Genomic DNA, 16345 nt, shown 5'->3' on the forward strand with positions numbered 1-16345 from the left:
GTTTGCCCCGACCGAGATCCCCTTTTCCCCCATGGGTGTCGTCACTATACACCGTTCACTGCTAAACTGAAAGCGTCGTGGAGGCTACGTGCTTGGTTGACCTGTTATACGTCTATCTTTAGTCACGTGATCACGCTCCCTCTCCGTGCCACCGCTCGGCGAGAGTGGGGTCAGGGGATGAAAGGAAGGCAGTTAAATGATGCGGCGAGCTTGTGGCTCTTTCCGGACTCTCAGCTTAGGAGGGAACGTAGTGCGGCATCGCAGACCGCGAAGCGGCCATTCACCGGCTGCGTCGGGACGGTGGTGGTGACATCCCCGAGCGCCTCTGTGCATGTGTAATGGCTGCGGTGAGAGAACGCGTCTGATTCTCCAGCGTGTTTGAAAGGTTGGACGCCAGAGGGGAAGCGACTGGTTGCTCGATTTAGGGCGTTATGCGGGTAACCGTGTTTGATACGTCTCGTTCAACGTGATGCGTTTGTCTAGACTGGAAAGAAAGTTTAAGCCTAGTTCTTTCGTTTCCGCTACATATCTGTCGCATGAAGTAAGACTCAAGGGGATGAGACTTCGACAGCGTGTAAAGCGAAATCTCGCCATATTGACTTAAACATCGCAACGGTTTTGTATCAGAAGGCATGTGTCCCATGCACATGCGTGCATGGGAGACATGAATTAAATCGATGCACATGTGTCCCATGTGCATCGGTGTAATCACATCTGCGTGATGCAGGTGCAGGACCCCAACCCAGAAGTCGACTACAAAGACGCAATTATTCATCGTGGACAAACCTCAGATAGTTTAAGCGATCTAAATATCCAGTCCATAAGTTGAATTACGACGAAGAATGTGCAATGCGCATGCGCAATAGAACAACTAGTCTTCTTTGTAGTGGACCTAACTACTTACGCCTTACGTTTTCGGCGACCTGTTCTTAGTTATTAGTGGGACACAATCATGTTTGCCCCAAGCGCTCTAGAAATGTAGTGAAACTTTGATTTTGTAAAGGTCGAAACTGTCGCAAGCTACACCGTCTCAGAATGGCATCCAACGCCTCCCCTACATAATCAGCATTTAGCAGGAGGACTGCATATGCAAGAGGACGGCCTCTAGCGCACACTGCGTAACACTAATACCGCAAAAAGAGCGATCGCCATTTTACTGTATTATTTTCTTAAAATCAAAAGGCTACCACCCAAACTGCTAGCACGCATGGCGAACAGTCATAATATGGAGCACTAATCTAAGTGACATACTGTGAAGTAATTTAATGACATAAAGAAAAGAGCACAAAACGCAAATAACATGTCAGTGCTAGCAATGTCACGCAGGGTAAATCGCGCGTATATAATTACACAGACAGGCGCTGAGGCCTACCTATAATGAAATCGGCGGGAACGGAATTCAGATTTATGATATCAAGGTATACAATCGAATTACAACTTGTAGACAATCTCAGCAACTTGGTTTAGATATTTATTGTCCAGCTGTTTCAGACCCTCTGCAGGGAGCTCCCTTTGATAGCGTTTTCTGAGCTGCAGTTGCGTATGCTGCTGCAGCTCTTTTGACTTCTTGCTGTCAATCGGGTAATTTACAGTTTGGCACACTGGAGAACCATTATACATCCCAAAAGTTGGAACAGTTAAATGCTAGATGTTCGGCATGGCCGTAATAAATGTAGTTTTAAGCTGGCACCCCCCCCCCCCCCCCCCCCCCCCCATTGTCAATTGTTTCGTCATTGTAAAATATTTCCGCATCATCTAACGATGCTAACCTCCCTTTTGCATGGAATTAATTTGTGAAGTTAAACATAAAGCCCAAGGTCAAACTGCTAAAATATCATAATGACAGCTTACGCTTCTGAATGAAATATAGTAGAGCAATCGGCATTTCGGTATGTTCGCGGAATTGAGTAGATTTTTCGTCCCTCTTTCCTTCGTCAGGAAAGAACACAAAATGAACGACACACTACTGCGTAAACGCGAACCAATAAACAGAAGTAAATGATGGCTATGCAAAAACATAAGGTATTGGTGGGTTGAATTGTAATACCGCTAACGTATTTCATTATTCGACTTATATTTATTGCATAAAAAAAGGATAAAAGAATTAATTAGACTCCCCTGCTAGCTTCCAGCCGACAAATAAGCTCATATGTATTGTTCTATAGGTCCGTCTGAACAGCTGCCGTAGTAATTAATGCTACTTTTCTCCACACAGAATCACACACTTCACTTTACCTAATGCTGCCGTTCTCGTCTTGGAAAAGAAACTTGCTTCCATAAGCAGTGATCTAAATGAGCCGAGATTTGTGTGTGTTTGAACCAACGACGGGCCTCTGGCATGCACCAGCGAAATACCGAGTTACACGGCACCTGCATCAAGATAAACAAAGAGCTAATAGCCAACACCTCAACCATCTTCCAAACGCGTCAATTGTAACCCGGATGGCGTCAATACCGATAAAGATACATTCATAATCCAAAATATAACAGGTGCCTAAAAAAAAAGTGCAGTAGGAGTAGTGCAATAAAGTTATAAGACAAAAAAAAAAAAGTAGGACTAGTGTAGAGTAAATATGACAGCTCTGGAATAACAACAATCTTTCTTTGAGTCTGGCCTATTGATTTATGTGTGAGACGACGTGAGGTTTGAGCTTTTGCTGGTCTAAACGGGCTGATACCTACGTGCTTGAACCCGAAAAAACATTGATCAATACTAGTTAAGCAAGTGTGAAGAATTTATTTCGCACTCGTTCCGTGCGATAGTAATCGAATGGGAGGATAATGAAAAGTTTTAGCAGATCGTCACTTCGTAGAACAATCAACTGGTCTTAAAAACTTGCAATGCAGAGAATTCGGAGCACTCCTCAAGAACGTGCACTGAGGAGTATCGGACCAACTGCAATTTCCTTTTTTCATTTAATTTCAAAGGCTACACTCTACACTCTATACACACACGTATCTTAGTCCATTCACATTCACTGCGTTTGTGCATCCGCACGTCGGAAGCAAGGAAGGATAAGGTGCAGAAGCTGAAATGTGGTACTTATGGCTTATCAGAGTCTAATTTGGTCACGTTTGAAGTATAGTTGTGTTGCATGATTTTTGGAGCGCAGCTCTTAGGCGCCCATTTTCGGCTTGAGCGGCGTCGGCGTGGCGTCGCTGTCGGCGTTGGCGTCGCCGTCGGCGTAACCGCGCGATGCATTATGAGACGTTTCCCATGATGATGTTACACGTGACGTTACGTGTAACGTTACGAAGGTCACGAGTGATCACTCGGGATGTCACCGCGCGCGCATTAGGGGTAAACTTCTCCGTTAAATATAGAGGGCAAATGTTTCCGCTAAATAGAGCGAAAAAATGTTCCCTGTAGATCTAGTGGAAAAATTTTCCCCCTAGATTTAGCGGAAAATCTTCCCCGCTAAATTTAGCGGAACTCTTTTCCGCAAAATGTAGCTGAAAATTTGGTGAAAATTTCCCTCTGAATGGGAAGCGAGCAGGAAAGGAGGAGGGGAGGGTACGGATGAGAAGGCGGGGCCTACCCTCCTCCCCATACCTTCCGCTCCTGCTCCTCCTCAAGAGCTGCTCTCTAATTTGGCGTTACAGAGGATTGTAAACGTCTTTCATTTTTTGTAAGAAGACGCATATAATTAAGTTTGAATAAGTTCAGTGACTTGCATTACGTTTTATATGTAGCTGTTACTGCCACAATAACTCTCGTACCAAGTTAATAAAATCAAGTGTCTTTCTAGAATCCCTTTCATTTTACTAATTCGGCTTGTCTCTTGGACCTTCGGCCATCACAGGCTAGACAAACTAGACATGAACATCATTCCAAAATAACTTACGCTCGCTCGCTCAAAAGGCCTATTTCAAGAATTCGAAATGATGCAACGATTATGCGCGGCCGCCATTAGTTGCTCATGCGCTGTGAGCACGAATTGGACAGTCGCGCGCTTAGTCAGCATTCGGACTGTACTCAGATCAAAACACATTTCACTCGAGTGCTGCGTCAGTGCTCGTCGCGCACTCGGAACCAATCAAGGTCAACACGCCGGAAGTGACGAGACCAACTAATGGCGGTTGCGCATTGCATCATTTGACAATTTCAGCAATGCTCTATATAGCTTTCAAATATTATTTCTTTTCTGGACAAACAGCATGAAATCTCTAGATCTCTAGATATTTAGTTTGGATAGTCAAGCGCTAAAGTTACATTTATTTTAAGCGTGTTATGTTTGTTTTCTGTTTTTTTTTATATTATCTAAATCCATCGTCACTATTTATTTTATGGCATAAATCTTGGATACATTGTCTGTACGCAGAGGGTTTTTTTCTCAGACAAAAAATAATAAAAACGCACTTGCAGTAGAAATAAATAAATTATTTCTAGACAAAAAAAACGTTATTGACCGCGGCAAAAGTCAAGTCGTGAGTATTAAGTAACAACTAGTTAACTAAATACTTAAATGCGCTAATCAACGTTTTAAATATGAAGTGCATTCTGAATCTTCTGAATCAGAGATGTGTCAAAATATGATGTATATTGTCAAAATACGCTATACCAATTGCTGGAATTTAGACCACAATACTCCGTTTCAACTTATGTTGTACCGGAGAGAAGGCTAGAAGCTCGAGCTCACAGCGTTTGCAGCTGCCCTTTATGCACGAGAGCTTGTGCCGCCGAGATGTGCCTTAGAGCTGGGAGCTCGCGCTTGTAGCCTTTCCTGCGGTACATCATAAGGTGAAATAGAGTACAGGTTGGGCTCCGGGCTACTCTATGGTAAAGTTAGGCTGCCTTAATGCCCACCATACCGGAACTTACAAAATTAAAGCGCTCGGAACTGAGCGACCGAAAAAACAGCGGGTTAGAGCGCGACTCTCTTGCGTCCACGTAAGCGTTTACGGCTCGCAGTGTTTCGCTACCCGCACCCATAGCTGGAGGCTGAGGTTTTATCCGGGTGGGACTTCCGGTGGACTTTCCCGCGTCTAGTACCGGTAGCATCGTCCGCTCACGGCGTAATAAATCTGACAGAGAATAGCGCGGAGCTGAATTGTGTCGTACGAAGTCACACGAGTGTTATGCCATATGTTGACATGGGGAGGCACATCTAACGTGCGAACTAAAATTAATATTAAAAGAAAGTAAATTAGTGGCTTGCGTTGCCGACCTGGCTTTATTTCAAAATACAGAGTTTTAAGGAACCGTTTTTCCACATCCGATCCGGTGGGATGTGCCGTCCGGTGCGAACTGTGCATAGGCGAGTCTTCTGTGGCAGCGCGTGCGCAGTTCGTACCGGAGGGCCCATCGTACCGCATCGGATGTGCAAAAACGGTTCCCTAAAACTCTCTAATAAAAGGGAAGCGCTATCGCTACCGCTACCGATAAAAAGTAGCGCACGTGACATTTGCGTTACTTTCTTAATTATGACTTAACACGTTTTATATTTTGACGTTACAGCTCTGAATAAGTGCTACATTTCAAGAAACAATGTGTTCATGCACAAACTGAACGCAATTACTTTATCTTTTTTATGGTCTCGCTTAAACACTTACAAAAAAAAAAATGAAACAAAACTTTAAAAAAATTAAACATCTACCTAACTTGGCGCCCAGAAACACGACAAACATTGAGGTGTAATTTGTTTTATTTCCCGGGAATAATATGTGATAAGTAACTTAACTAGGTTACCCCTAACTCCAAATAAGTAACGTAAGTACGTTACGCGTTACTGTTTCGAAACTCTAACGTGTACGTAACGCGTAACCGAAAAAATTGTAATGCGTTACCCGTAACTTCGTTATTAGTAACGCGTCACCGCCAACACTGCTTTTAGGCAAATAAATTGCTAATTGTCACATTACAATCCTAACACGACGTCCGCCGCGGTCAAAATATCCCGAAGAAAAAATGTAGTTTAATTTTCAATAATCTTTAAAATGTGTTCCGCCTTAGCAAAACACATTCTCGTACAATTGCGTCCACCGTTGCTTGGGTGGCATTATTGGCCTGCAGTATCTCGTAAATACAATAATAAAAAAAAATTCGGCAGAGACACTTAAGACTGCTTACGTGTAGGAATGCAAAAGCATTCCTACACGAAGCGCGTTCCTACAAGCAGCGCGCGACATCTTCCTTTTTCACACGGCGCTCCGGCGGTGACCTCAGGCTCCCCCACTGCGCAGGCGCGGTGCACCCTCCGGCTCCACGGATTCCGTGACGATGCATCTGCGTTGCTCTGCTTTTCTTTTTGTTTTATTTCTGAGGCGCGTCCTCTTTGACCTTGAGTGGCCCCGCCGGCTTCCGTGATGAAGCATCTGATATGGCGCGTCTCAGCCAGTGGTTACTTAGGTGCCGTTTTTGGTGGACAGACAACGCCCGCTCCGCGCCATGGGACAGTTAATGCTTTCGCATTAATAAATAATCGACTCACGTGAAGCTCAGCACGTTTGAGGTGTGATTATTATTCTCTACTTATTTTGCGTAACGTCGTGTAGTGAGGCATCCGCTGCTGGTAGTGAAGCGAAGAGTGACTGATTTTTTTTTTTTCAATTTAGATCATGTTTGTTTTGTTAACAACCCTTCATGCACCCGCGGATATTTCAAGGAAACAAAGTGTTCACATCTATGAAAAAAAAAAAGAGGTTTCGGTCGCAGTCAAGGTGACTGAGAGTGCCAAAGTTTTACAATTTAAAATGCAATAGCGCGTTTGGAAATAACTGAATAGACCTCAGTGAATATGGCGGTTAGTAACAGACGGCGATCGCTGTTTCGTTTCAGCACTAAATGCATTCAAGTACAACCCGCCGAGGACAGTTCTTTAGATTAAAAAGAAACCCAAACGTGCGTATTTACTTAGTGGGAACAACTCATCGAATGACTTACCACGTGACTGTACGTAGTCCATCGCGGTCCCAAGACAGCCGGGAAAGAAATGACAGCCAGCAACACCGAGTGTACGATGAGTGACGCCACTAGATTCTTGTGCACGCGGAGGCGAGAGCACTGCAGGGACCTGCAATGCACAAAAATGGTGATAGTTTAGAGATTGATTTGTTAAAAGAGATCACGTTCAGAGAGTTTTAAAGGCAAACGTTTTATTTTATTTTAGCATTACTTTCAAACGCAGACACCTACACTCAAATACTCTATTTTTTTACAATAGCTTTGTTGTGCTGATTAAGACGGGGGGCAGACAATGTGTTGCGCATGACCTAGGAAGTTGCCAACGTTACTAGATTAGCTCAGTTACGATACTGCCCATAGACGTTGCTTGCACAAGCAGTACTCGCCCTCCCCCCCCCCCCCACTCCCCCTTCCCCGCCCCCTCTCTTTCCCCTATGACTCGTTTCCCCGCAAAAGTCCATTGATAGAATTCACGCTTACAAGTGCCGCCAACCATCATTGTCGAAACGCGCAAGACAGGTGCTACGAGCGGGTGCTCCGCCGCCATTCGCTTCCAAGGGCCGCTCATTTCAGTGCTGCGCCGCCATTTCCGTTCAAGAGCCGCTCGAGACACGGGCCTCGGGCACTGGCGCGTTTGACGCTACTCGCATGACAAACGCAAACACGTGGAGGGGTTCTAGCCTCCCGCAAAGCACCTAGATGGGTTCGCGTTTGTCTTACAAGTAGCTTCAAACCAACCCCACCTAGACAGAAGGCCTCTGCTCTCCCCCTATGAAGCGTCATCAGAGTCGGATCGCGCTAACTCGGCTATTGGGCCCGAGCCCGACGTTTGAAGTGCTGATTGGTACACGAGTCCCAGTCGAACACTGAGGCAGCACTCGTGCCCAATCACACGCCTCGATCGATCTGACTGTGATGACGCGCGCGGAGGCCGTATGTCTAGGTGGTGTTGGTCAAACGCGCCAGTGCGCAAGGCCCGTGTCTGAGCGGTTCTTGAAAGCTAATGGCCGCGCAGCACTGAACTGAGTGGCCCTTGGAAGCGAAGGGCGGCGGAGCACCCGCTAGGGGCACGTGTCTTACGGGTTTTCATACCAGTGGTTGGCGGTACTTGTAAAAAAAAACACCTTTATCAAGGGGTATTAGCCTCCCGTCATTGGACGGGCCACCTTTTTCGGGGGGCAGTTGCTTTGGTAACTGCACTGTACACTCTGGAATTCATACATGTTGATGGATAGCGACTAGATGGCGTTTTACCGTACTTTATGGACTGCCCATTTTTGCAACTAGCATCTACATGGCGCTTCAAACAACGAAAGGCGGAACGAAAAAAATGAGGAAAGGGTACCCCCCTGCATGGAGGCATCATGTGCCAACTACAAGATTAGTTCAGTTGTGGAGATCCCATGCTGGGAGTTCAACAACTGAACTTAGAAGTTGGCGCATGCTGTCTGTGTGTGACGTCACGAGGTTACATGACGGTGACGTCAAAAGTTATCATGGTGTCATATGATTGATTTATTTCACACTACTGCAGGGGAGTTTTCAGGCCCCCCTGCAGTATATATATGTATATATATATATATACCAGGGATGGGCAAAATACATGCAAATATGTATCGAAATACAAATACAAAATAATTTGTCAAAAATGTATTTAATTACATATCTAATTACATTTCCAAAAAAGCATTTAAGTACAAGATACAAATACAACCAAATGTATTTGGTCTCCTCCAAATACTTTTCCAAATACATTCCTCAAAATTGGCGTCAGCTACTTCAGGGCACCTGCAACGGGTTTCTGGGTATCTCATTTTAATTTTGCGTCGCACACTCGGGAGTTAGTGTGTAAGGCTCTAGTAATGTAATAGAAACATAATCACAAAAAAACGTAATCAGCTTGGACTTAATAGGTGAAAAAGTACAGAGCTTCAAGCAGCTTTTTTTGTCGATTACACTTTGGTATAGACCAACAAAAAACCGAGACGACCAAGACGTGCAGAACTAGCCAGAGAATTTTTTATTGTTGCAACTCGCACCAGTTACGGAAATCTGGACGACCCACGCATTTAGAATGTTCCAGGCAAATATATGGATGGAAATCAAGCTGGAAAGCATCACAAGTGGTCACAGGCACTTAATTAGCCAGTTTGCCTGTGAATGTCGATTTCGGTTCTATTCTTGCCCTGGACTGGCACCGTAATCACAAAGTCACTAAACGCCTGTGCTTGATTGGGAGACACTGCATTCGGTGCAGAACATAGTTTTCTCCCTGCTCTGGGCACGTCTTAGGATGAGCAAAATGAGTCGTGACAATAAATTTGAGGGATGTATTTTCGCCCACACAATTGTATTTAATTACAATTGTATTTGAAATACCCACGTTTTAGTATATAAATACACACGTCAAATACATTACCCAATTTGTAGTTAAATACAAATGCAAAATACACAAAGTATTTGAAATACGTATTTCAAATACTTGTATTTGAAATACTGCCCATCCCTGATATATATATATATATATATGTATATATATATATATATATATATATATATATATATATATATATATATATATATATATATATATATATATATATATATATATATATATATATATATATATATATATATGCATATTATGAGGGTGAATATGATATATATATATCTGAGGCTGATCTGTTAAAAAACAGCAGCGATGGCTGCTACAAATATGCCTGAAGAAAACCCCCAGTTCGTGCAACACAACTGCGCGGGCTCCTTTTCGTCTTTCGCGACAGTGTCCGTTGTCGTCGTCTTCGTAACATTTCCCCCCCGTGGTGGTAGGGACAGTCATCCGGCACTGGGGTGTTGGTTAGGTTGAGCAGATGTACGGTTTCATACGATCCACGTGAACGATGTCCTAACACCTCGAGCGACGGTCGCGGGGCTGGGTCACGGGCACTATATCGTAATTGATATCGGAAAGGCAACGAACAATGCGATACGGCCCAACAACGTTTTTAGGAGCCTTTCGCATTTGCCGGTTTGGCGAAATGGTGTCTTGAGCAAGACGAGATCACCAACATTATAAAAGACTGGTATGTGAGTGTCCGCATGGCGAAGGGGGTGTTGTTGTTGGGACTGCAGAGTTTGCAGTCAGGCAAGTTGGCGGGCATCTTGGGCTCGGGACACGACGTCAGATGTGTAGGGATCCGAACAATTTTCCACGTATGGCAAAACAGTGTCGAGACTCGTGAGTGGATCACGAGCGTATAAAAGATAATATGCGAAAATCCTGTAGTTGTTTGTCGGGCGGTATTGTACGCGTAAGTGACAAAAGAAAGGATTGCGTCCCAGTCGGTGTGGTTTTCTTCAACATACATTGACATCACGCTTGCTAGTGTATGGTTCAGTCGCTCGGTGAGCCCATTAGCCTGCGGGTGGTAAGCAGTTGTTACATGATGGACTGTACTTGCGAGCTGCAGGACTTCATTGAGAAGTTTGGCAATAAAGGGCGTGCCTCGGTCACTTGTGACTGACTGTGGAGCGCCGTGGCGTAGCAGAATGGAGTTCAGAAAGAAGTTCGCAACCTCTCTTGCGGTAGCATCAGGAACTGGCTTAGTTTCAGCATAGCGGGTATTGTAGCCAATGGCTACAATGACCCATCGATTGTTGTTTGGAGGCGTGGGAAATGGGCCCAAGAAGTCAATTCCAATTCTTTGGAAGGGGTAGCTAGGTGGTGAAGGCGAGTAAAGTGTTCCGGGTGGTTTTGTCGTTGGGTGTTTTCTTGTTTGGCAGTCGTGACATGATCGGACGTATTTGTTGATATCGCGATACATTCCGTTCCAGAAGTAACTGGCTCGAACTCGGAAATAAGTCTTGGAGAAGCCGAGATGCCCGGAAGTTGGGTCGTCATGATTAGCGCGAATAATGTCCTTTTGAAGGGAACGGAGAATGACAAGAAGCCAGGGTCGTCCTTGCGGTTCATAGTTTTGCCTGAATAGAGTCGTCCCGTTGTGAAGCGCCAATAGACGCGCCATGCGTACTGTGCGTTGAAGGGGATGTAGGTTTGTGCCACGAAGATATTCAATTATTGGCTTAAGGAAAGGATCAGCCATCTGGGCAGCGGCAATGTCAACATGGGTCAGAGGAGCCGTTGCGAGGGAAATGCGTGAGTCTTGGAGAGGAGAGGCTGTTGGAAGGGGGCACCGGGACAAGCCGTCGGCATCCAGGTGTCTTTTTCCTGATTTGTAGAGGACGGTGAAGTTGTAATCTTGAAGTTTGAGAGACCATCTTTCGAGGCGGCCTGACGGGTCTTCAAGAATGGCGAGCCAGCAGAGGGCATGGTGGTCGGTCACTATGCGAAAATGAATGCCATAGAGATGGGGACGGAACTTTGATATGGCCCATATAACAGCCAGACATTCCTTTTCAGTGATAGTATAGTTTCGCTCAGCTGGTGTGAGGGTGCGACTTGCGTATGCGATAACCTGTTGGGTGCCTCTAGAATTCTGGGCCAAGACTGCTCCGATGCCGTGTCCACTTGCGTCGGTGCGTATATCGGTTTCGGCTCCTTGGGTAAAGTGACCGAGGATGGGACTGCTTGTCAAAGTCAATTTTAGGGATCCAAACGCCTGATTTTGTGATGGTCCCCATTCGAATTTGGTGTTGGTGCGAAGGAGCTGACTGATTAAGGTGTTCAGCAACGTGAGCAAAGCCAGGAATGAACTTGCGGAAATAAGTGCACAATTCAAGAAAAGCACGGACGTCCTTTTGAACTTTCGGGGTAGGAAATCCTGAAACGGCTCGAAGTTTGTCAGGATCTGGGCGAATACCATCACCGCTTACTAGATGCCCAAGTACTTTTAGTAGTTGAGTTCCAAATGTGCTTTTCTTGAAGTTTAACTGTAGGCGGGCGGACCGGAAGCAATTAAACACTTGTTTGAGGTGGTGCACCTGTTCATTAAACGTCCCTGAAAAGACGACGACATCGTCAAGGTAGCACAGGCATACATTCTAAGTGAGGCCGCGGAGCAGCGTGTCCATGATCCTTTCAAAGGTTGCGGGGACTTTGCAGAGACCAAACGGCATTACGTTAAACTGATAAAGGCCGTCAGGTGTAATGAAGGCTGTTTTCGCTTTGTCAGCTTGAGCGACGGGTATCTGCCAGTAGCCGCTTCGGGAATCCATTGATGAAAATAATGATGAACCTTGCAGCGCATCTAAGATGTCGATCCTTGGCAGCGGGTAAACATCTTTCTTGGTCACCTTGTTTAGACGGCGGTAGTCCACGCAGAAGCGCCAAGAGGCATCCTTCTTTTTAACGAGAACGACGGGAGATGACCAAGGGCTGAAGGAGGGCTCAATTATGTTGTTTTCCAAGATTTCTGTGACATGCTGTTGGATGGTTTTACGCTCCATGGGTGAGATTCGATAAGGTCTACTTTCCACTGGAGATGCACCTCCGGTATCGATACGATGGTGCACCACGGACGTTTGAGCGAGAACTCGGCTGTCGAAGTAGAATAAATCGGAACATGTTGAGAGGAGGGTGACCAAAAAGTAGTGCTTTGCGGCAGGTAAGGCGGCATCCACCATTGTTTTTATCATGTCGCTAGTGCGGCGTGCAGATGTCTGGAGACAGCCAGTTGACGATACGTCGGTGTGAAGAGGGGCAATGATGTGTTCTTCATATCGGTTTATAGTTGCTACTTGAGTGTTTCGTGGAAGTATTTGCGGCTCGGGAGAGGTGTTAGCAAGGCAAACAGGAACGTGGCCTTCCACTATGGACACAAGGGAATAGGTACGGCAACATTTTTCTTCAGAAATAGTCTTTCGGAAGGTTCGACTAGTGCGTAGGTTCCAGTGATGGGTGGCTCGGGCCTCAGCTCGACGATTACGGTGGATAGGGGTGGTACATGGAGGTCATCATCTGTACGAAGGGTCTGGGCTGATGAACTAGGAGGATCATCCACAGAATCGCAACTGTTCAATTCTAGCTCACCAGCTGCACAGTTTATGAGGGCGTCAGTCGACGTTAGGAAGTCACATCCTAAAATAACATCAGCGACGCAGTTTGAAAGCACAAGGAATTCAATGATCTAGGACATGCCTGCAAGGGACAAAGGTATGATGGCACATCCTAGGGGTTGGATTAATTCACCATTGCCCACGCGCAATAAGTGTCCACTGGCTGGAGTGAGAACCCTACGTAAACGGCGACAGACGTCTTCTGAGATGCATGACTTTGCGGCTGCCGTGTCGACCAAGGCGACGAATTCGTGCCCTCCGATACAAACATTGACGGTAGTCGGACCAATAAGAGGAGAATTTGCGTCAAATTGCGGCAGCGCAGCCTGACCTCCGGAGGCAACGCAGGCTGCCCTCTTTAGTTTGACGACGGCGTCGACGCAACTGCAGCGCGGTTGAACGGAGAAACGGAGCGGCGGCGCGTTGGGTATGGAGAGGGCGACCGGCGGCGGAGGGTGTCTGATGCTTCTGGGGCATCGGTAGGATGGCGAGCGTCGGAGAGGAGGGCGTCAGAGGTGGGGCTTGCATCGAAATTTCTTGATTAGCGAGCAAAACTAGCAGCTACACGATAGGAAGCATTGTCGGTCATTCGTCTGCGGCAGTAACGGGCGATGTGACCAGCTGCGTGGCAATAAAAGCATACTGGACGTTGATCGTCGGTGCGCCATATGTCAGTCGGTCGTCGTTGCCCGTAAGGTCGATATGGTGGTTGAGCGCGATCCAGGAACGGAGTCCTGTAACGTGATTGGATGTCGTGTTCCATACGGCAAAGTGGTGTTGATGCTTGCGTTGTCGGCGCGTAGATAGGGGAAACTACCTGGATTTGGTTCAGAGCCGTGCGTAGTTCGTCCTGTACTACGTTCTGAACACTTGCAGTGTCCATTCGTTGGTGTACTGCAACGTCCGGGGCGTGCAGTGGGGCTAAGTATGCCTGTAGCTCCTGGCGGATGATCTGACGAATTAGGTCAGGACGCTCCGATGACGATCCGTTGTTTGTGCACACCTCGGGGAGACGCTCAAATGGACGTTTCATGATGCGTGCACTTTGTAGCTCTTCGAATCTTTTGCACTTCGTAATGAGCTGTTGGAGAGTCGGAGGCGACTTCGGAGCGACGACCGAGAAGAGGTCATGTGACAGTCCTTTAAATAGGTGCCGGATTTTGTCCTCTTCTCTCATGTCATGGTCGACACGTCGGCACAGGCGAAGGACGTCCTCAATGTAGGCAGTAGATGACTCTGTTTGGGATTGGTACCTTCTGGCAAGTTTATCTTTGGCCTGTTGCTTGCGACTTTCTGGCTTTCCGAAGACTTCCGCGAAAGCCGTCTGGAATCCCTCCCACGAATTGATCTCGTCTTCGTGGTTATCGAACCACTGTAGAGCGGTATCTTTAAAAAAAATACGACAGTTGCTAACTTGAAGCTGTCGTCCCACCTGTTATGTTGACTTGCCCGATCATAACTTTTGAGCCAGTCGTTGACGTCAGCTTCTGGCGCCCCGCTGAAAACTGATGGGTCTCGGTGTCGATTTCTGACGGTCGGAGGGGCGGGTGCGCGTTGTTGGGTGGCGTTCCCGGTCTCGTCGGGCATGGTGGCCTGCGTTGATCGCCCGCTGCGGAGCTCCAGGACAAGAGAGGATAGGGATGGTCCTAACCTCCATCACTTGTGAGGGTGAATATGATTTATATATTTGAGGGTGATATGTTAAAGAACAGCAGCGATGCCTGCTACAAATATGCCTGAAGAAAACCCCCAGCTCGCGCAACACAACTGCGCGGGCTCCTTTTCGTCTTTCGCGACAGTGACCGTCGTCGTCGTCTTCGCAACAAAATATATATATAAACATATAGACAAGGCCAACGCTGCAGAAAAATTAGGTTCATTAAGTAAATAATCTATTATAGACTGATTGAAATTAGATGTTCGAAATATAGCCTCCGGAAGTGAATCCCACTTAAAAACTATACGAAAAAAAAAAAAAAAAACGCGCTTAAAAGCATTTGTCTGGGCGAATATGGATTGCAAAGAGTGTTCCTTGGTCTGTCGTGTCTTTCTTGTGCTATGCGGAGTTAGATAAATGGGTGTCTCTGTGTTTACTTCCCGTGTTAATATATTTTGAAGAAATGATACTGTATTTACTCAAGTAAGAGCCGCACTATTTATGAACAAGGCCCTTGCGTCTACTTTCCAACATAACACACAAGCAGCCAATCATTGCGTTGCGCATAAACACCATAGCAAATAACCAGATTGGGAACACGATTCTCCATACAAATGCAACCTTCAAAGCTGGTATCTTCGCACGAAGACGAACAGCTGGAGTCATGCTGTGGATCGCGCTGTTTGGCAATCTTCGTGCTCCACAGAAAAGCGAACCCTTAGGTTTTCTTCGTAAACAGTGCGGCTATTACTCAAGTAAATACGGTATACAAGTAACTTTATATGTGATTCTAGTTTTGGTATGTTATTTTCTCTCATAAAATTTGTGAGGGTGTCTATTCTCTTGTGTTTACCCAATACAATTCTGACCGACTTTATTTGAACAATCTCCATCTGTTTAATGTATATTTAGTGTATGGGTCCCAAATGACTGATTCATAGTCAAGCTTGGACATATTGAATGTGGTATATGCAGGAAGCTCAATGTCACAAGTGACGTGTCTGAGTTTACACCTTAGAAAACACAATTTCTAGAATGCCGTGGAGCAAATATTCGAGATATGCGTGAGCCCCCCCTCCCTCCATGTTAATAAATTAGTCATAATGACGAATATTTATAGCTGGCAACTCCTGGAATAGCACGGCTAAGTAAGTGATACACAACTGAACAATTATTTATTTTCCTTGTAATTCTCAAAAGCAATGTTTTCTCGATATTCAAGTTCATGTCCTGATTTTCACACCATTTATCTAATTCAACGATAGATTCTTGAAAGTCAAGATGATTGCCAGCAGAGTTGATGTCTTTATACATATTACGGTCGTCCGCGAGCAATAAGATCAAAAACGAATGCGACACTATATCAGCGAGATAATTAACGTACATTACGCAAAGCAATGGCCTCAGCACACTCCCTTGAGAAACACTAGATGCGGCAGCAAGACCCTCGGAATCATGACCGTGGACATCAACAAACTGAGTTCCATTCTTAAAGTAAAACAATCTAGGTTATAAGCAAGTTTTTATGTGGTATTTCGTCAAAGGCCTTACAAAAATCCAAGAAAATTACATAAACGTGCCTTGAGTAATGGAATTTCGTGGAAAACTCATGGACTGACTTTACAAAATGCGTGACGATAGACATTCTCTCCAAAATTCATGTTTTCTAGGCGATAAAATACCCTTCTCAGGTAAAACAATTTTAATAAAACCGTCCACCACGCGTTCTAGTAACTTGAAACAATTACAAGGCATTGATACTGGCCACT

At 45.6% G+C, this 16345-nt stretch overlaps 1 protein-coding gene across 1 annotated transcript in view; it reads right to left on the reverse strand.

The window, feature by feature from the left end:
• Positions 1-16345, reverse strand: part of LOC8052063 (corticotropin-releasing factor receptor 1) — a 192390-nt gene that overhangs the window by 80386 nt on the left and 95659 nt on the right. The window contains exon 4 of the mRNA XM_040215631.3: positions 6884-7013. Within this exon, the coding sequence (XP_040071565.1) occupies positions 6884-7013 (130 nt within the window). The remainder of the gene's footprint in view (positions 1-6883; positions 7014-16345) is intronic.

This window comes from Ixodes scapularis, unplaced genomic scaffold (genome assembly GCF_016920785.2).
Source record: "Ixodes scapularis isolate PalLabHiFi unplaced genomic scaffold, ASM1692078v2 PGA_scaffold5__190_contigs__length_132052651, whole genome shotgun sequence".
NCBI classification, from domain to species: domain Eukaryota; kingdom Metazoa; phylum Arthropoda; class Arachnida; order Ixodida; family Ixodidae; genus Ixodes; species Ixodes scapularis.